This window comes from Convolutriloba macropyga, chromosome 8, assembly GCF_964194025.1.
Source record: "Convolutriloba macropyga chromosome 8, txConMacr16.3, whole genome shotgun sequence".
Lineage (NCBI taxonomy): Eukaryota > Metazoa > Xenacoelomorpha > Acoela > Convolutidae > Convolutriloba > Convolutriloba macropyga.
In genome coordinates, this window is record NC_134475.1 from 9,150,614 (window position 1) to 9,173,167 (window position 22,554).

General features: G+C 37.3%; 1 protein-coding gene across 1 annotated transcript in view; it reads left to right on the top strand.

Annotated features, from left to right (window-relative positions):
* Positions 1-3,629: 3,629 nt before the first annotated feature.
* The window catches only part of LOC142344432 (uncharacterized), a 31,767-nt gene continuing 12,842 nt past the window's right edge, over positions 3,630-22,554 (top strand). Inside the window, exons 1-3 of the mRNA XM_075396072.1 lie at positions 3,630-6,450; positions 10,128-10,172; positions 10,503-10,680. Of these exons, the coding sequence (XP_075252187.1) occupies positions 3,694-6,450; positions 10,128-10,172; positions 10,503-10,680 (2,980 nt within the window). The 5' untranslated portion in view covers positions 3,630-3,693. The remainder of the gene's footprint in view (positions 6,451-10,127; positions 10,173-10,502; positions 10,681-22,554) is intronic.

Genomic DNA, 22,554 nt, shown 5'->3' on the forward strand with positions numbered 1-22,554 from the left:
TATCCAGTATTGTTAATGAGACGTTGGATAACATAGTTATGAAACGAAAGGTTACAGAAAATGAACAACATCTTAAAACAATTAGGAGTCTTTACAAAAATGATATTCAACAGAGATTTTTAGTTCAATACAGAGGAAAAATCTCAAAGCTTTGCAAGTAGACTGAAAAAATTGTGTAAAAATCAAATCAACTTCACAACGAGAAAACTAAAAACGTGCTTACCGCCCTGAAATCATGTTTTGATAAGAAATTCCAATCCCATGTGGTTCCTTTAGTGGTTGCAATTCCATCTATGTTGGCCAAACCAGCCGACATATTACCACTAGAAATTCAGAGCATCAAAATAAGGATTCATTTGTGAGACAACACTTCGTTGAATGTTGTGGTAAAGCGCACAATATTGAGTGGGAGGTTCTCGATGCATGTTGCGGTGTCGAAAAACTAATTACAATATAAGCAATCTACATCAAGAAGATGAGACTGCAATTAAATCGACGCGAAGAGTACAGGGGGCGGGAATTGACATTGAAGTATTAGTTTAAATGCAAAAAAATTACATTGAAATTCAAAAATTATTCTGGTACATGTTAATTTGCTTAAAAGCGACAATATTACAATTTTGCTCTGCTGTCAGCCTATTCATCTCTAAAAGATGCGGAGCTTTGCCTTTCGAAATATCTATTTTTTTTACCGCAATTCTTAGTTTATTTTAGGACAAAACCTCGTGGGTAAAATATAAAAATTCCCACTATTACTTACCACCGTCATCAAAACTTTTTACCTAACATGGACAATTACACCTTACTCTTACATCAGTTCTTTTTTAATATACAACCCAACGTTATCAGTGTAGAAAAAATTGGCATTTAGTGTAACAGCTTGTCCTTCATTTTTTCTACCCTCATCTTTGCTCAGTTGCTACAAAGAGCGCTTTTTTGCTCATGGATGAATTCCGGAAGCAAAATTGTTGAAGTGGGCTAAAAGAAACTGAGACTGTTATAAGAACGGCGGTTGTAATGAACGACTGCTGATAAATCATTCGCTTTGTTTAAATAGTTGAGTAAAGTATCATTCTGCTGCACGTTAATATAGCTGTAATGAGGGATGGGCATGGAGTTATGCTCGCTTACCATGATGAACACTGCAAACCATTGGCTCAAATGAAGGCGAAGGTGGGAAAAAAAGCCAGCATCAACCTAAAATTGAATGGAATAGCATAACTGGATAAATTTACTTGTTATAAAGAGAGGTACAGAGAGAAAACCTCGTTTTAATGGTCGGGTTTCTCGAATTGTAGATTACTTGTGAAGAAACCGTTCTGTAATCAACGGTTTTACGTAACAACAGCTGCACGTTGTTTTGAAGTGTTGTTTTAGTTTTGAAGTATATAAGTTACGTGACTCTGATGAAGTCACTGAGAAAGTCTTGCAATAATCGAGAACCGCGAAGTGGTTTGAGATTCTTTCCAGAGTTTCGAAATGACTATAGCAAAGTCACGTAACCTTTTGAAACACGCGTTGTGCAAGTCAACTCGAGAACACTTGACTTGCCAATTGAAGTATTTGTAAATTGAAAAAGATTGTGTATTTTACGGGAATGCGTAAGTCAGCTTCGGCTAAACAAAGACAAATTCGATCATATTTCTATCACTGTCGATGAAATGAGTGGAACGTGATTGGTCCAGTGTTTTGTAGAAAACTTTATCTGAGATTGAGCTTGAAAATAATGCGAAAAGGACTGTTGTCTTTTACAAAATATCCCGAAACATTCCCGAAAATACTCCTGAAAACTACGTTTAACCCAAGCAGGGTGAGAACATTGCAGTTCAGCAGTCTTTCGACAAAATATTTGACACTGTGAAAAGTATTCTTCATGTTCGACGGGTTGGGCAGATAGACTCTTCGAACACCTACAAGCCTTTGTTTAAATAGTTGAGTAAAGTATCATTCTGCTGCACGTTAATATAGCTGTAATGAGGGATGGGCATGGTGACCATGATGAACACGGCAAACCATTGGCTCAAATGAAGGCAAAGGTGGGAACAAAAAGCCAGCATCAGCCCAAAAATGAATGGCATAGCATAACTGGATAAATTTACTTGTTATAAAGAGAGGTACAGGCAGGAAACCGCGTTTTAATGGTGGGGTTTCTCGAATTGTAGATTACTTGTGAAGAAACCGTTCTGTATTCAACGGTTTCACGTAACACTAGCTGCACGTTGTTTTGAAGTGTTGTTTTAGTTTTGAAGTATAGGTTACGTGAACCTGATGAAGTCACTGACAACGTCTTGCAATAATCGAGAACCGCGAAGCGGTTTGAGATTTTTGCCAGAGTTTAGAAGTGACTTTCGCAAAGTCACGTAGCCTCTTGAAACACGCGTTGTGCAAGTCAACTCAAGAACACTTGACTTGCAAATTGAAGTATTTGGTAAATTGGAAATGATTGTGTATTTTACGGGAATGCGTAAGTCAGCTTCGGCTAAACAAAGACAAATTCGATCATATTTCTATCATTGTCGATGAGATGAGTGGAACGTGATTGGTCCAGTGTTGTGAAGAAAACTTTATCTGAGATTGAGTTTGAAAATATTGCGAAAATGACTGTTGTCTTTTACAAAATATCCCGAAACATTCCCGAAAATACTCCTGAAAACTACGTTCAACCCAAGCAGGCTGAGAACATTGCAGTTCAGCAGTCTTTCATTAAAATATTTGACACTGTGAAAAGTATTCTTGATGTTCGACGGGTTGGTCAGATAGACTCTTCGAACACCTCCAAGCCTCGCCCTATTGAGGTCACTTCGAAGAATGAGTTCGATCGTAGAGTAGTTATGAGCTGAGGATTCCTTGCAACAACAACAAAACTAGCTGAAGAGTGAACTCTGCTGTGACGTTTATTTTGAGGGTCACAAAAATAATCAATGCTTTTTTGGGGCATGAAAAATCATTTTTTTTTAATCAAGAGCGGTGGTTATAAAAGTTTTATGTCCGCTAAGCTGGGGCGAGTAAAGCATTGATCCATATTGATTTGCGGTTGCTTTCATCAGTACTACAATGAACCGTGCAGCTTATTTTGTCAGTGAGTGAAGTATTGATGAATGCAGAATTAAATTTTAAGCAGCTTATTCAGCCATTTTAAGCCTGCTATTAGCTTTTGATAGTCAAATTGACCAGGTATATGTAACAATAGCGAGCAAAATATATCATTCAACAAATTGGGTTTTGTTGTTGGAGTGGATGCTTCAAAGACTCGATAGGCTACCAAAATTATATATATCACGGAAACGGGTGAACCATATTCAGCATTAATTTAATTTTGCTATGAATGGACGCGAGCAGTAGCTGACTTTTGGAGCCATCTGCATATCAAATCTGGGATCTTTCCTAGTATAGCCCCCCCCCCGCCCCCAGCTTAGTGGTCATATAACGTAGAGCCCCCTCCTCCCAATCATGGTAATTATACCATACGGGGGCTATAATTTTGTGGGGGGGGGGGCTATAATGGAAAAGACCCCAAATATGCTTTCATTCTAGCAGTTTCGGTTGCGACTTAACAATTTGTGCATAATTTTTTTATTGCTCAGTGATAATCCAATTGAATGTGATACTACTGTTTCCATTTCAGTATGAAATGCTATTTCGATTATTTTCAAAACTGATTAGAACAAAATGAAGATATAAGTAATTTAAAGTATGCCCGCGGAGAGGCAAATTCAGGCTCTGAATATGTCTCCTAGGGGCATATCGGTAGATGATAGCAATGTGACGTCCACACCTCTGTTGGTCAAAGATACGGGTAATTTTCCTACTCCCGTATCAACCAGGCAACCATCACATTTCTCACGCGTGATCAACCAAAACAACCTCGATTTCCCAGTCACGTGTAGTTACGATTTTCAAACCGCAAATGAGGGGTTTCATTACAGCCAAGCACCTCTAACCGGAACTCAATTATCACGGAAGAGGTCCTTTAATCAAAGTTACATTTCTCCATCTTGTCAAGTAGCTCCTCAGAGCTATAATAATACATACGGCGAGCTGACAGTTGACATTCCAAATCTAAAGCAACGCGAGGTACCAGTAGCAAGCAATTCAATACCATGTTCTCCACATAGTTGGGTGAATTCGAACCAATCCCAGTGTCACCAAGTATTTAGTATTGATGACATGGGAGCTCTTAGAGGCCACAATTCTTACAATTTCTCCACAACGGCTGCTCCTTCGGGAATGGCTCGCTCCGTGAGCTTTGGAGCAGATTCATTTCCTGACCAGCAGTACTCAGTTTATTCTGAACCAAGTTACGGTCAAGGTCAGAACAAACGGTCTAGTTTCCAGGGACCCTCGAGGGGCTCGAACACAGTTGGCTGTGACCTTCTATCTGAAAGTTCGGGATTTTACTCATTGTATTGCAACAGAGGGCAGCGATCACCTGGCTCTGACCGACCGTTTCATGTTGATCAACTAAACACAAGCCAATTCGGAAGCGATGTTTCAAACGTTGAGTCCGTTTTCAGCCAATTCAGTGAAACACAAAGTATGGAGTTCGAGTCTCTCAAATCGCCCCGTGATTCTTACGGAGCGAATGAGGAATTGAGGACGTCATTCAGTAGTGGCAGCCAATGTTCTGAGAATGTTCAGCGGAATGAGCTGGGAGATTTGATGGGTCCACAGTCTCATTCAGAGAACCTTGATGACCATAGAATGTTTTACGTTGGCGGGTACCAGCAGCATCATCATCATCAACAACAGCCGCAACAACAAGATACTTGCAGTAATAACGTGGTGCTAAGCAATACATGGAGTCACATGGATCTGGCCATTGGTCGACATCAGTCCAGCTTGCCAACAACCCCTCATGGTTATCAAACGGGTGCTTTGAATGCTCTCAATTTAGACGGAGGCTTCGACGACGTTGATTTCGATTCGTTTCTGGAAGATATGAATACGTTCTCCTATCGGCCTCATTTACAATCGTCAGAAATTGACCATACCGAAACTGAAATTACTGCAAGTATTCCTGTAAACACAACGCCAAACTCAACCCAGATCACTCCGTGCAATAATGCTTCCTCCACAATGGCGAGATCGTGCTCACTTGAGAATATTCTAGAAGATATCAATAAAACGGCCACTTCCATTGGTGCGTCACAGAACACGTTGTTCGACGTTCTGAACCTGGATACTGTCACAGAAGTACACGAGCCAACAAATGGTAACCAAAATGTTGATAACCTTACGCCAAAGCGAGTTCCAAATGTCCAACAATTCGAATCGCAGCCGCAAATTTCAAGCCAGTCTTTTCCTCAAAGCCAACAATCGAGGCCAGTTTCGCAAGCAGTCATCCAACCGCCACAGCATTTCGAGTCCAGAAACGCACATCAACAACCACTGTATTCTCAGCAAACTATCAATACATACCCTTCCGGTCGACAAACCGAGTTTGTCAATCGAGTAGATAATCGCAACAACGATAATATAAATACCTATGAATTTTTCAATAATTTTGCTAACTACCCGGGTACTGATGTAATCAGTAAAAGCCCAAAACACAAGCGCTGGAAGCTTAGTGTAATTGACAGACCATCTAGAAGTCCGTCTTTAGAGGATATTCCTACTGCTTTTAACAATATGCCACAAAAACGCAATACACAGCATGTATATTCGGTGCCATCTCCTTTAACTATGAATTCAACAAGCACATCTAACCCAAACACGGTCATGCATCAGAACCCAGCCAGCGTTGCTGGGGTTCCAATGGGGTGTGCAACTTCCAGCGGTCGTCGTGCCGTGCGCTCAAAAACCTTCTCAAACCCTCGAATGCGCTCAGCTTCGAATCCGAGTTCAGTGATCGGCTTTTCAGATGATGAAGAACTAATTATAAATGAGGGAAGTAGTGGAATGTATGTATCGGGAGGGGTCGCTGCCAACAGGCGGTGCAACTCGGACGCCAGTAAGCGACATCACTACGATTCGAGTGAGAGTTACCACAAACATGCTTCTCATCACTCGTTAGACAACAGAGAACGAGGAGCCTCATCTGGTCGCCAATCTGGTTTCTCATCTTTCAATAGTCGAAGTAGTAGTTGTTCATCGTCTAGTATCCCACCACATCCGGAGAAACAGAACACGAATAGTGGTCCTCCGATCAATATCAATATTAGCGTCATTAACTTAATTACATCTGACGGAGGCGAGAGCGTAGTTCCAGTTAAACTATCAAATGTCACAAGTAATGTGTTGAGCTCGGTCGTCGCTGATCAGACGGAAACTGCCACAAGAATTGCAAAACTATTCCAGGATAAGGGCAACTCGGAACAGAATGCCAGCAGCTCATCTAGCTCCTCGAATAGTGCTCCCTGTGGAAGTAGTGGAAGCAGTAGTACATACCAAAGTCACAATATAGCACAAAATTCTGTAATAGCTGATGATCACGATTACTGGATTCAAAGTGTTAGTTTCCCAAGTATCTGGATCTCATACGGGCTTCAAAAAAGATTTTAAGCTAATTTTGCAGCGACATGTTAGCCCTAAGGTTTTGTGCTGTATTATGTGCATTTCGTAGGTTGGCAAATGAAGAAAAATTTTGTGCAAGATAATTTTTTATTAAAAAACATATATGCTACAAGGGCCGAGAAACTCTGTGGAGCAACGCTTTTATTGGCGACACGGCGGCGTTTTTCATCAAAATCTTTTCTAAGTTATCACATTTTTGAGGCTAGAGGATCTAATTAATTGCTCTTGAACGAAGTTCATAGCAATTATTGTAAACGTGTTGGTCTTTTTTATGCAAGTTTTTCGCTTGACCGTTTTTTGAGCTTTTCTTCTAGAACATTCTTTGACTTCTCAATTGACTTTTTCACGCTTTCGTTTTTAAGTTTTGAGTGATCTCTATTGCTCTCACTCCCAAGTAAAGCTTGTTGCTAATATAAAATCAGTTGCAGCATAGCAAAAAGTAGGGACGGATAGACGAGTGGGCAGTGCTTCTGGATAGGGAGAGGAGGTCCTTTTGACAGATAAACGATGCAATTTTCAATTCTTTTCTGAATATTTAGGTGATCTCAAATGCTCACTGTTAAGAAAGATTATCGACGATTGCGAGGTAAAGAAACGTAATAACTAACCGATTAAATTTTTGCTGAACGTTGTTGTAAATTCAGAGAAAAAATATTAATCATCACTATTAGCGGGTTCTAGAATTACATATGTCTTGGTGGACATTAAGGTATCTAGTTTCTAGTTCTTTATTTTTGACCAAGAAAGTATTTGTTGTTTTTTATGAGTTGTTAGGTTAAGGCTTATTTACTCACATTTTAAGCGGAGCTTTCAAGTTTCATTGGGATAAGTACAATGTTTCATATCATCGAGAGCCTTCTGAATTAATAATCTATCCTGAAAATTTCCAATTCTCAATCGAGATTCTAATGTATTGTTCCGTGTGAATAGTTATCTCCGATTGTAAATCATCAGGGCAACCTTCAAGAATTTTTGTCTGCTGAGTCCGTTTTTTGAAGAGATTTTGTAACATTCAGGTACAAATATTTTTGTATCAAATTATCAAACTTTTAAATGCACAGAACATGCGATGTTGAAAATGAATTATTTAATTGTGAATGTTTTTAGTTAGCCGATGGTCGCATCTTCCAAACACAATTAAAGGTACTTTCAATTTAAAACCTATTTTTAATAGCAGCAATTTCCTAATGCCCCTTCTGAGGATCTTTTGGTAAGCAACGTCTCGTGTGTGTGGCTCAAATACTTACCGTTGTCGATAATTCATAATTCTATCTATTTGTAAATCAGCAGGTTGACCTTTCGATTAACTTTGTTTGTTTTTAAAAGTTTGTTGATTGTTTTGCATATTTTCAAAATGCAGGAGGATATTTAACATTTCTTAGTTTTATGTGTGTACCAAACCTATCAAAAATTTAATGCAATTGAACACCCAATAAAGAAAATGTTTGAATAATTCGCTATTTTAATTGCTCTTGAACGAAGCTTGAAGAACTTATTGTAAAGGTGTCTCTTTTATGCAAAATTTTAGCTTGACCATTGTTGCGCTTTTGTTCTAGAACATTCTTTGACTTCTCAAGTGACTTTTCACGCTTTGCTTCATTTTCGAGTGATCTCTGTTGCTCTCCTCGCGAAGTAAAGTTTGTTGATATAGCAAAAGTAATTGTAGCATAGGAACTCACAGGGGCCTGATAGCCGGTGAATACCTTTGTCGAGGACTCCGGAGATCGCGGGTTGGAATTCCACCAGGGGTGGATTTTTTGCGCTCATAAACATAAATTTATCTAGGTGCTTGCCTAGCCCCGCCTGTCTTTTGAGTGCAATTTGTCCTGGTTTATATTTTTCCATTTAAAACTGATGGACACTTCCATTTTTGAAGGACACAATTGAAGATGAATTGAATCAAATTATAAGTTGAATAGTTGTCTATAGCAGAGACAAAAGAGAATTTCCATTCTAAAATCAGTTTTTAATTGCTCTCAAAGGAAATTTGTAGCAATTTTATTAGTCCTGTCGGTCTTTTTCAGTGCGATTTTTGGCTTGACTGATATTTCGGCTGACCAATTCGACTTTTCGTCCTCAAAAATGGGATAAACAGGCCGCCCAGTGGGTATTAAGTTCTCTTAGAGCCGTTCAGCTCACTAGTCTCCAAGTATGCGATTCGCAGAAACTGTTTTCGAGAGTTAATCGTATGGTATGAAGAGTGGTTCATAGAGGTTGACCCCACAACAATCCCCCCACACACACACATCAGCCCCCTCACTTCACCCAGTCCCCCAATCCCCACCCCTGCAGCCAAAGACCCCCTCCCACCCCCCCCCACCTGTTGCCCCAATCAGCCTCCCCCGGTGCACCCACGCTGCGCTCATCTCACGCCCCTTCAATTAAGCTAAAGCTAGCCTCGCTAAACCGTGGCTAGCTACTGACGAAGCCAGCCCGAGCAATTGGCTTGACGTTAGTCGGTTATGTTAATTATTTTTGTCGAGAAAAGGACAATTAAGCATCTTAATAAACTTCAAATCTGTTGATCTAAATGGTACTAGGGGATAACAGGGAATTGTTTTTTAGCTGTTATAATGAGAAATTTTCAAAAATTGTGCAAAATTCGAAGCATTAATTCCTACAAAAAATGATTTACAAAATCACTTTTTTTGAAGAAAACGCTTTTTTGTTTGTAGTAACCTACATAATGCGACGTAAAGTTTTATAATGTCTTCAAATACAAATTAAGGTTAAATTACTCTTTGCCCGTTTTAACGAGCAATTGATGCTTTAAGAACTTACTTAGTCAAGTCACAGTCGATGTCTGTGATTGCTTTTTAAAGAAACCTTACAATATTCAAAAAATCTGCCTTTTTTAAAAATGGATGGATCAATACTTTTCTCATCTATTCGGTTTCTCCTAAATCGATGATCTGGTAAATGTCAAGCTGCAATTTTAATATGCGCTGTATAAACTAAGTAGAGATAGCATTTTATGTGCGCAGGCACATTACCGATCCTTCTTTTTTATTATGTACTTCGTTCTTCGTTTTGCTTATTTCAGGTTTGCGTGCGTAAATCAATTCTGTGCAGTTAGACATGCATTTTGGGGTAATCTAGAACTGTTGAATAATTTTTTGGGCAATATTCGTCAAAAAAAGCGCGCGATCGAAGGATTTGAAGTTTGATGCAATTAGTATTGTCGTGTGTCTTCTTGATGCGCTTCGCGTGAGCTTGAACAAATGAACTCAATTGAATGCATTAACTGACTATAGTTTAATACTCATGGAAAAGAAATGAATTAGAGCGCCAAGGGAAGTTTGATGTCTAAAATCGAAATTGAAATGTCTAATCTAATTCTATTTTGTTGATGTTTTAACGTCGAAGTCGCATCACAAATTTGCTTTGTGAAGGTATAACTTAAAGGTTTGTCTGATCTGCGTCGTTTGCCATTATCTTGGACATCACTCAATCATGTAATCTTTTGATAAGGAAGCCAGGTTGTTAGTTAGTATGAATTAATGCCGCGATGAAATAAATCCCGTATTCATTAACCCAACTTTGTCACTTTTTGAAAAGATTTGTATTTTTTGAAGAGATCTTGAATTTATCTTGTATGACTTTTCTGATTTCAGGTCACGACGGAGGAGTCGGAGAAGAAGTTCAAATGCTCTGTTTTGGTAAGTGTAATTTGTAACGCCTCCATATAATTTATGTTTTGCTACTTTTTTTATGATAAAAACTTACTAATAATACATGTAATTATCGGTATAAGCAATTGATTTCAGTAGCAACAACAGCAATTCAATAATTTTGTTCGAATTTTGAAATGATTTACTTCTTTTTAAATTAATTCTTATTCCAGTGTAAAGACAGGATAAACATGCAGCTGGTAATGCAACAAGTGTAAGGTTGAAACCAATTTTAAAGTTCTTACTAGACGCAAATCAAGATTTTCCAGTCTTCACCAGACAGCTTTTTTCAATTTCTATGAGGTTTGGTGGTTCTAGGGCTGTCTGAAAGCATTTGACAGTCGAGGTGTTCTGAATCGTCACGTGCAAGACAAGCACGCCCAGTACTCCTTCCGCTGTCCTCAGTGCCACAAACAGTTTAGCAGAGCAGCCAACCTCAAGACACACATGTGCACTGTACACAAGATTGTTCACTTCTATCTCTGCACGGTGCCAGGTGAGTTATGCTCATCATTTTACCATTTTGAATATTATTTCTCATATAAAATGATTCCCTAGCTGAGGTTCGACACATTTTATTGATTTTGAGCGTTTAATTTGTTCCAGAAAATAGTAAGCTACTCCATCTGTGAGTTATTATTAATAGCCGCCGTCAGCCTCTCAACGGCTATTATTTAGTCGGTCCCCTTTTTTACAATTCAAAGAATGTGAATTGTATTGGGGCGCTGTCTTTTTACAACTCGAAGAGGAGTATTAGAGAAATTCTTTTTTTAAATCAATTTGATTAGAGTGAATTTTGAAGCAGGAAATGAAACACGTGAAAAATTTGGAGTGATTCTGTTGCTGAACAAAATGAAGAGTAGAGCGAAAGAGAGTGGTTTTTTGTTCATATTGCTGGTTTCTAGAGAGCGAGAAATTGAGGTGTGAAAAAAAAATTCTGTAAGCGAGAAAAATTTCCTGTCCACGTGCGGCATTTTAAAGCAGTTTTTGCAATTTTTTTGGTTAAGAGGTTTGGTTATGATTTTTTGTTAATTTTAGGCTGGTTTTGTTAATGATTTGAAGGTTTCTGGAAATTCATATGAATTTTAGGCTAATTCGGAGGTTTTTCATGTATTTTGCTGATTTTTGGGCTAATTTATGAGATTTTTTGACGATTGTTTTGTTTTACTGCCTCAAATGGGTATTGAAAAGACCCCCTATTACTTGAGCATTTTTTAGATAACAAGTCGTTACAGTTTTGTGGATTTGAAGCAATTTTTTGTTGAGAAATACGACAAAAAATGGCGAACATTGAAACTATTTTTCTTAATCAATAGCCGCCCTCATCTTCTCAGCCGGTTATTATAGCGCTCCTAATTTTTTTATTTCGTCGAACAAAAAAAAATGTTTCGCTTTACCTCATTTTGCCGCTTTTTCAACATTTTGCGTGAAATCTTTTTGAATTCTCTTTGAATTCTCTAGGCTAGTTTCTCTTCTCTCATTCTGCTAGAAGTGATTTTGAACATCAGTTGCTCAGCAATTCAAAATGAACAGAGTCAGTATAAAAATTTAAAATGAGAAATAGAAACGGGATAAACCCATAAAGCCCAATTTCAGATGCCCGCTATTTGAACGTGGTTCCTATAAGTCTTATTTACCATCTCTAATGCTTATTGGTATTGATAGTAGCCCGTGTAGCCTCTCTTAAGAAACAGAAGTATGTTCAACTACGAAAGGCCATCAAAATAAATCGGTCCTAAAAATGTTTTTGTAGAAAAATCTTTTTTTTTCAATATCTTCTATTCTTTCAATCCCGATCATGCTTATTGGAATTAACGGCGGCTATTTTCCGGCAATCTGCCGGGTTTGTTTTTTGCAGTTATTTGTTTTTTTTCTGTTAGACAAAATTGTTAGCTAATTATGACTTGCCTATTGTTTTGCGAGCATCGGGATACCATATTGGCTGAAAGGAATTTTTCTTTGGATTTATGTGCTTTTGTAATATTAAAAACTTTTTCATGATTTGGCTTCAAGTATTTTGAAAAATGCTCATAAGCGGTTTTAGTAGGTACTAGTAGATACTAGGCTGATGAAGTAATTTTGACAGAGATAGTTATATCGGGATCTCAATTTATGAGAAAATTCGATCCAATTTTTTAAATCATATTTTAACAGATTTGATTTTCTTGTTTTTACTTGTTTTATGGTTTTGTTTCAAGATAATCATAAATTAGTGGAGATACGTTTTGTCTGATGAATAATTGGATGGCGTTTAGGTGGTTTTCCACTTCGATTCGTTTCCGGAGTTCTTCTGGCTCTGTTTTTTTTTAAAGATCTGTTCACACATTTTCATGATTTTTGAAGTCAAATTGGATAGTGATTTTGGTCACACCGAAACAGGAAGTGGAGTGAAGAAGCGAGTGGTTTTGCGGCGTGAAGTTTTTTACTCTAATTTTGAAGTAGAGTGAGAAAGCCGTTTTTGAAAAAAAATACGCTTTCTTGCTAGTGGTTTTTTTTCACATGCGGCAATTTCACTTTGATTTTTACTGATTTTTCGATTTTTTAGATCGGATTTTTTTTCAATGGTTTTCCCAGCCCATTCATAGTTCATTCTAGGCGTAGTTTTTTGTTTGAACCAATTTCCATTTTTCGCTAGTGGTTTGTTCATATGCGGCTTTTTTGTATTATTTTCTGTTTTTTTGTTTTTATATGATTTTTTAAAGAAATTGTTTTAATGCACTCATAGTCCATTCTAGGTCTAGTTTTTTGTTTAGTCATTAAAATTTTTTGAATGTACGTCAGGACTTGTCTTGTTATGTTTTTAAGATCTGTTCACACATTTTCATGATTTTTGAAGTCAAATGGAGTAGTGATTTTGGTCACGCCGAAACAGGAAGTGGAGCGAAAAAGCAAGTGGTTTTGCGGCGTGAAATTTTTTCGCTCTAATTTTAAGGTAGAGTGAGAAAACGGTGTTTGAACAAACTTTAGATTGCTCGCTAGTGGTTTTTTCTTCATATGCGGCGTTTTAACATTGATTTTGTTTTTTTTTTAATTTTTTCTATCTGATTTTAGAAATTGTTTGTCCCATTTTTTTCAGTCAGTTCTCGGTCTAGTTTTTTGTTTAGTCAATGACAATTCTTTGAATTGTACGTCAGGACTTGTCCTGCTATGTTTTTTTACTTCGTTGAATAAAAAATTTTTCGCTTTACCTTAGTGACAGGTTTTTCAACATTTTGCGTTATTAATTGCTAACGAAATTTGTAGCATTTATATTGGTCCTGTCGGTCTTTTTATACGATTTTTCGCTTGACCGATTTTCCTTCTGACCCATTTGACTTTTCGTCCTCAAAAATGGGATAAACAGCCCAGTGGGCAATAAGTGCTCTTAGAGCCTTTGTTCTGTTTCAGCTCAAACTGTTTTTGGAGACTTATACTTATGGTGTGAAGGGCGGTTCTTAGAGGTTAAAACCACCCACTGTTGACCCCCTCCCCCACGCGCTGTTGTTGCCCCCACCCCACTCCTGCCCCTCACCCGAAATAGTCCCAGTTAAAGAAAAAAATTTTTTGGTCATGGAATAGTTTTCAACTTTTAAATATCAAATTTTTGCAATTTCTTGATAAAACAGAGGCAACCTTACACAAAACTTATCTCAAAGTCTCGCAAATGGATTACTTGACAGAAGAAATCCAGAGACAAAAAACAGATTTGAACATTTTTTAATTGCGAATTATGAAAACTTTTCTTTTGTTTTGCACTTTGTTTTTCTATTTAATCTAATTACTAACATTGCTAGAAAACTAAAAGTTGATGAGTCGAATCCCATCTTGTAAATTATTACTAGCTCTCTCTCTCTCTCTGTGTGTGTGTGGGTGTGTGTGTGTGTTTGTCGGTTAGGGTTTCTTTCCTTCTCTTTTTTGTTCACGTTTTATCTCTCTCACACTATCTCTATCCTTAACTCTTTCTGTTGATGCCGCACTTCAGCTGCTGTTATGTGGCGTGATGTCATCGTCTGTTATCCTCATTAACGCTGAATAATAGTAGCAATGTTTTATCAAAATTGACGGCACTAGCACTTTTTAGGAAATCATTGTTAATTTCTCTCAAACGCAGTTTGTAGCAAATATATTAATCCTGTTTTTTCATGCAATTTTTCGCGTGACTGATTTTTTATCTGGGCCATTTTACTTTTGGTCGTCTGAAACGGGATAAGAGGTAGCGACCAGTGAGCGTTAAGTTCTGTTAGAGCACTTCAGCACAGTAGTTTCCAGGTATGCTGTTCGCAGAAACTGTTTTGGAGACTTATACTTATGGTGTCAAGGGCGGTTCTTAGAAATTGAGCCCACGCCGCACCCACATATGCCCCCCCCCCCAAATCCACTGTTGCACCCCCACCCACCCCGCTGCACTCAGCTGGCGCGCGTTCAATTAAGCTAAAGCTAGCCTCACTACTGACGAAGCCAACCGCTCGCCGGTCGTTTGAGAGCAATTCGCCAGACGTTAGTCGGTTATGTTATCTTTTTGACTTCTCTGGGCTAGTTTCACTCTTCTCTCATTCTGCTAAAAAGTGTTTTTAGACAGCAGTTGCTCAGCAAAGTAATTCAAAGTGATCAGAGTCAGTATTAAAAAAAAAACAAAATCAGCAATAGAAATGGGATAAACCCATAAAGCCCTATTACTCGAACTTTATTCTTAGTTACCATCTCTAATGCTTATTGGTATTGATAATGGCCCCTGCGTCGTCTCACTACGAAACAATAGTTCGTTCAAATTTCGAAATGACATCAAAATAGTGCGCACTTTAAAACTTTGTGTACAAAAATCCTTTTTTTCATTAGTTTTATCTCTTCTTTCAATCCCATCTTGGTTATGGGAATTAACGGCGGCTATTTTCCGGTAACCTGCCGGGTATGTTTGCATTGGAAGATTAAAACGGTGAACAGACAAACTCCAAGACAAAATAGTGTCAAATAATAATGGGATTGAAAGTTGAGTTGTGCTTCTGATTAGGATTCTATGCACAGTTTTTGCCAACAAATAATGAACCAATCGCTGTCTTGTAATCTGCTTTTCCGTGCTGTAATCTTTTTCATTCATGTAAATCTTACTTGCATTGGGCACTAACTTTATTAATAGCTGATATTGTTTTTTAACCTGAAATATGATATGTTCATGTGGCATTTTGACCTGAAAGCAAAATTGACCAAATTTGGGATGTGAAGTAAGTTTTGCTGAGCGAAAGAGGATTTTTCTCCATCCGTACTCAGTGAATGACTTGAAAAGATTACTAGTTTTAGCAGTTTTCTCCTCCAATTTGGTGTATTTTATGATTAACTGCTCTCAAACAATGTTTGAAGCAGTTGTTTTAAACGTGTTTTTCGAATGCAAAATTTTTATTGACCATTTTGTTCTAGAACATTCTTTCGATTTCACTTCTCGTGTGACTTTTTTAACGCTTGATTTCTGATTTCTGTGTGATCTAAATTTCTGTTATTCAGAATTGAAGTCAGTTTCCAAAATAAATCGATTGTAAAATAAGATAGCACAGGGCCCTGATGACCGTTTGGTTAAAACTTCAGTCGTGTGGTTAATGTTTCCCGGAGGTCAGGGGTTCGGACTATTTATCTAGGCTACTGCCCCTCTGAATTAAATCGCCGCGTCTGCCGTTCCGTTCGAGAGCTATTTGTTCGACATTAGTTGGTCATTGTTTGTAGGAAAGTTTTTTGCAGAAATTAATTTTGATTAAAATTTAAGCAATATTGCGTGCTCTACAATTGATATTACGGAGGTTTTTGAGTCGCACTAATCAGTCGTAATGGCAAAACGAGCTGATGTTTCCCAGTTAATTTATGGTTTTTTTTCAATTTCTTCAATTTTTTGGATCTTTGAGCGGACAATTTTGCAATCAGTTTGTATGCCAACGGCCCTTTAATTAAATCATGTATTGAATGCCTCTCTTTTTGACGTGAGGTTTTCTATAAATTGTACATCTGCTAATCTGACGTAGCTGGTTTTTGTTCAGTTTTTCATTGGTATTTTGATTGCTTTATTAGAACATTAGCACCTGCTTTTTGTGCACTGAGAGTGATCTGAGTTTTGTTTTTTTTTAATTCATTGTTTTTGGCATTAGGTGTTTTAGAATTCAAGGAAAAAATTCGTGGTTTCATTTTTAACAATATTTTAAATATTCGGAAGAATTCATTGTTTTGAGTCTTTTATTTGCGTTTTTGGGTTAATATTTTGAGGAAAAGATTGGGTTCATTGAGTTTGTTTAACCACCAATGGTAAATAATTTTTCTTCTGTTCTTTTTTTAATTTTGTTTAATTGCTCTCGAACGAAGTTTGAAGCAATTATTGTAAACTTGTTCGTCTTTTTATGCAAAGTTTTTGCTTGGCCAATTTTGGGCCTTTGTTCTGAGACTTTTCAAGTGACTTTCAAGCTTCACTTTTTCGTTTAGAGTGTTTAATAGCCGCCTCAGCTTCTCAGCCGGCTATTATAGCGCTCCTATTTTTTTGTCGAATAAAAAGTTTTCGCTTTACCTCATTTTGCCGCCTTTTTGACATTTTGCGTGAAATCTTTTTGACTTCTCTAGGCTAGTTTCACTATTCTCTCATTCTGCAAAAAGTATTTTTAGACAGCAGTTGCTCAGCAAAGCAATTCAAAATGAATAGAGTCAGTATAAAAAACGAAATCAGAAATAGAAACGGGATAAACCCATAAAGCCAGATTTTAGATGCCTGTTACCCGAACTTTGTTCTTAGTTACCATCTCTACTGCTTATTGGTATTGATACTAGCCCATGTGTGGTCTCATTACGGAACAGGAGCATGTTCAGCTCCAAAATGTCATCAAAATAATTCGCACTTTAACATTGTTTGTACAAAATTCATTTTTCGCTTCTTTTCTCTCAGTTTTTTTCTCTTCTGTCGATCCCAATCTTGTTTATGGGAATCAACGGCGGCTATTTTCCGGCAATCTGCCGGGTATGTTTGCAATTGCTCTCATTCTGAAATGAAGTTTGTTGCTAATATGAAAGTGATTTTTAGCGGTTGAGTAATAACGAGTTTGTAGCATATTGGTTATGATGTCTTACTGCTATCCTTGAGGTCGATGGTTCAAAACCCTAGCGTGTCCGAGTTTTTGCACTCAAAATATTTCTAATCTACACACCTAAATAAATTGTTCTGTTCCCAGCCTGTGGCTCGAGAGCAATTCATCCGACGTTAGTCGGTTTGTTTTTATGAAATGAACACCGAAATTTATGAAGATGCTTTTTCCTTATTAGTTTTCTTACATTATTTCCGTGGTCTCTGAATTGTAGCTTGTTTCTCTCGAGTAATAATTTGTTGACATTTTATATTGTGGCCATAAGTGTCAGCTCTACGGTAATGAGTTTTGAAAAGTTTTTCAATATTTCAGTGCTTTTTGATTGTTTTCATTTTTTTTTGTTTGCAGCCGATTTCATTCATTGTAAGGCAGTTCAAAGTCTCTTCTGGAAATACTTCTGCGAAATACGTGGTGTTTTTTGAAATAGTTTTGTGAGAATTTGGTGTTTTTCAATAGTTTTTTTTGCGTCAAATTTCAATTTTATCTGTCAGTTTTAAGGCCTCTTAAAAATTTTGTGTTTTCCAACGCTACCAATTGAGATGTCTGCAATAATACAATATTTTGCGGCTTAATCATTTCACTGTGAGTGCTCTCTCTAAATGCGTGGTTTAGTTGTGTTTGTCATTTTTAATTGCTCTCAAACGAAGTTTGTAGCAATTAAGTTAGCCCGGTGGTCTTTTTTAATGCGATGTTTCGCGTGAACGATTTTTCATCCGACCTATTTGACTTTTTAATTGCTCTCAAACGAAGTTTGTAGCAATTATATTAGTCCTGTCGGTCTTTTTTTATGTGATTTTTCGCTTGACCGATTTTTCGTCTGACGCTTTTGACTTTTCGTCCTCAAAAACGGGATAAACAGGTAGCGCCCAGCTGGCATTAAGTGCTCTTAGAGTCTTTCAGCTCTGTTTCAGCTCAAACTGTTTGGGAGACCTAATACTTGTGTTGTGAAGGGCGGTTCTTAGAGGTTGACGACACCCCCACTGTTGACCCCCCCTATTGCCCCCCCCACGGCGCTGTTGCCCGCACCCAACTGTTGCACGCCCCCCTCACCATAAGACCCCCGGTGTACACCCCCCCCCCCCCCCCTGGCTACTGATGAACAACCGATCGCTAAAAACACGCAATTTTATACTAATTTTCATAAATTTTTTCAAGTTTTTTGAAAATTTTTGTCATTTTTTTTTCGTTTTTTCAGCCCTAGGTGCCAAGAAACCTCCTCAAGGGTTTTATATTACGTTACTGCACAGTTTCTAGTGGTAGTGGAATGGTTTCAACATTTTAACATCACGAATTTTTAGCCTTTTTTGACAAAACGTGCAAATTTTTCCAATTCGACATTTTTTAATTATCCACTTCTTTCCGGACACAGGGGCCAGAAAACGTCCTTAGAGGTTTGATAATAAGTTACTTAAACAATTTCTTTTGCCATGAAATAGCTTTCAGTTTTTTAATATGACAATTTCTATCAATTTTTTTGATAAATTTTGCAATTTGTTCAGGTTTTTGTTGGTTTTTGGGTTTCTCCAGCCTCAAGACTCGAGAAACCTCCTCTAGGGTTCAAAATTAGTTACTGTATAACTTCTAAATGTAATGAAATGTTTTTCCAGATTTCAACACCACGTATTTCAGCATTTTTTCACAAAACTTTTTACAAAACTACAAATTTTTGAATTTATTGTCAGTTTATTATCGCTATTGTCAGTTTATTTGTCATTATTGTCATTTATTCAGGTGTTTCAGCCTAACAAAAATTCTCCGTTAGGGTTTGATAATGAGTTACTGAAAATTTTTTGTTGGCCATGGATAAGTTACAACGTTTATCACAAGTTTTAGCAGTTTTTTTCAACCTCTAATTTTCAAGTTTTTTTGAAATTTTTTGTCATTTTCTTGGTTTCTCCAACCTCAACAGCCACATAAACACAAAACCTCCTCTAGAGTTTGAGCATAGGTTACTGCATAGCTTGTAGATGTAATGGAAGGGTTTTCAAGATTTTAAGATCAGCAATTTTTAAAATTCTGGGGACCTGCTCCAAAGCTTCATGAAAAGCTGTCGCATAGTTTCTAGATTCATGGAATTGTTATCAATTTTTTAATGACTCCAGCTTTAGCACTTTTTTGATAAAATATAATATTTTAAATTTTCCAAAAATTATTTTCATGTTCCAAGTTCATGGATGTTTTTGAACCATTAAAACTAATTAAAGCTTGAAATAGTGATTTTGGATAGTCTCTTTAAGACAATGGAATGGTTTTGAAGATTTTAATGTGTTGAATTTTGGCAAGGTTTTGTTAAAATTTTCATTGTTTTCAAAATTTTTGAGTGTTTTTGTCCTTTTCTCAGTTTAACTATCATTACTGGCCAGCGAAGTTTTTCAAGTCTTGCAGATGGGTTGATGGCTTGCTTGACATAACTCAGGAGAGAAATAATAGTTTTGAACATTTTCACTGCAAAATCTGGAAGCTTTTTCATTTAAATTTTGCAATATTTGCAAATTTTTTAAATATCAGTTTTCTATTTGATTTGTTTACTAACAAAGCTAGAAAACTAAAAGTTTAAGAGTCGAGTCAAGCTAGCGTTAGCTTCAATAAAACTTGGCTAGCTACTGACAAAGCCAACCGCTCGCCGGTCGTTTGAGAGCAATTCGCCCGACGTTAGTCGGTTATGTTTTTTCTCAAAAACGGGATAAACAGGTAACGCTCGGTAGGCATAAAGTTCTCTTAGAGCCTGATTCCTAACCAGTTTCTAAGATTGCTATTCACCAATTGAGGCGACAATTTCATGGTGTGAAGGGCGGTTCTTGATCTTGAGAGTTTAGTCCCCCAGCACTGACCCCCACCCCAGTCCACCCTCCTCCACATGGCGGTTTGGACCCCCTCCTCGACCAGCCCTCGCACCCTAACTCTCCAAATGCTTGCATCTCTGAGTAACATCCAGGTACTACCGAAGCCAACCGCTCGCCGGTTGTTTGGGAGCAATTCGCCGGACGTTAGTCGGTTGTGATCATTTAGTTTTGAATGACAGTTATTCTTTATTTTCATTTTTTGCTTGGCGTAACGATGTCAAGGCTGTCTCGTTACTAAATGCTTTAAAATTTTTATTGTGTTTATAAGTAATTTATTGCGATGAGATGGGGGTTGTTTTCACAAAATTGTGGCGCAAAAGGCGCTTACTTTTGATTCGTCACTTATTCAATTGTTTCTGGATCATTTCTTTTATGTTCAAATAAATTATAAGTAATCAAATTGTCTCTCAACTCATTTCGGCTTTCTGCCACATTTTTGATAGTCTTGTGGAGAAGTTAAACAATTCGAGTCGCTTCCGGAATTCTTTCTGTTTTTTTTTTATTTCCTTAAGATTTTTGTTAACATAAGAGGTCATGCTCAACAGCAATCAAAAACTTTAAGCTTACACATTGCAAAATTTTTATGAATTCAAAACCCAAAACAATCAAAATCAGCTGGACAAACAGTCAATTGTTCCTAAATTAATGTAAATTTTTATCAAAAGTTCTTCAATTTTTGAGTCATTTTCCCCAAATTGACAAAAGTAACATCGACAAGATCTAATTGCTGAACTATTGGAAATTTGTGCGCAAAGGTTTGCGGGATAGGTTAAAGCATCCTGCACACTTGAAAGATGATAAATTTCAAATGTTTAAGAGTTGCAGAAACAGCTACTTTGGGTTTGGCTTTTGGAAGACAAATGCGCGGACACTTGGACGTTATATTGTGAATTGACTCCTTTTTTATTGGTGAATGCTTGAATTCCACAACATTGAAGCTAAAGTTTTCCGTTTCAACAACGGTAGCGTTTGCCAATTAGAGCTTTCGCTGGTGAAGCAGCTAATGTAAACGTGTATTTTTTTTGTTTTTTTGCAAAAATTTTCGCCTGACTGTTTTGATTTTGTAGCTTAAATTTTCTAGAAGAGGAGTATTCCCCCAGAAGTATTCCCACCACCCGGTTTTATTGTACTCGTCTTGCCATTTGCATACTCGTCTTGCCATAAGCAATGTTAAAGCTGTCTTTTCGTAGCTTAATCAACTTAAATCATGGAGCTCATCAGTGTTATTTGGGAAAAAATTGGTGGGAATCAATTGATAATTAGCCTCAGCCGCCCTCATCTCGGCCGGCCATTATTACGGCCCTAATTTTTTTTAAAGCCGAAGCAATTGTTGTAAATGTGTTGGTCTTTTTGCAATGCAAAATTCTGGAATGACTTATTCGTTTTGATTATGTGAATTTCTCTCATCCACAAGTTTCAGCAGCTCAACTCGAGTGGCGGCAGTTCACTACTAAAGGTCAATTGAAAGGTGCGCCAAAGTTTTTGTAATTTTTATTAAAATTTTTTAAATAACCGTCGTCAGCCTCTCAACGGCTATTATTTAGATGCTCTCCTTTTTTCATTCCAAGAATTGGATTGTATTGGTGCTCTGACTTTTTACAATCCAAGAATTGGATTGTATTGGTGCTCTGTCTTTTTTTTTATTTTTGTAAGATGTTTTCACACCTTTTTTCATGACTTTGAGCTTTCAAAACGGGATAAACAGGTAAAGCCCAGCGGGCATCAAGTTTCATTAGAGGCCCTTAGCCGCGTTTAGTAGTTTTTCAAGTACTTAGAGTGGTGAAGCTACGGGGGAAGGCCGTACTTTAAGGTTAACAGGTCATTTTCAGAAGTTTTTTCGTCTTTTTTTTTCGGACTTTTTGTTGGACAAGTCTGAAACTGAGGTTTGTATAAGTTGGTAAAAGTCTTTTGCAAGACGTAATTACTTTTTATGGCCATTTTAAGAGCTATATGTATTGCTACACCAAACATAAACACGGTAATTTATTCTAATTTTAAAAATATTTTGTTTTGACTATTTTTGTTGTTTAAGCTCTTGGTGTCACAATAATAGGTTATTTTATAGTTTCTAGTGGTAATGGAATGGTTTTCAACTTCACGAATTTTACCAATTTTTTTTAATAGCCGCACAGCGATAGCTGGGGCTATTATTGGCGTTCTCTTGGTTTTTTGGTTTTTTTTTTTGTCGTCATGATTTTTGTTACGACCATATGACGTCACAGCCACTTTTTGTTCATTCTTTCATGCAATTTCAACTGAATTGCATGTGTGACGTCATTTTTCGCTCTTAGTGGAGCGAGTTTTTTTGTTCATGCGCGCGATTAAATTTTTGGTCACACTTGACTTACCTCACTCTCAAAAATGACTTCCTCACTTTGAAATTGACTTTTATTTACTTTAATTCAAAGAGATAAGGTCAAATGGGTGTGTGTCACTCTAAAT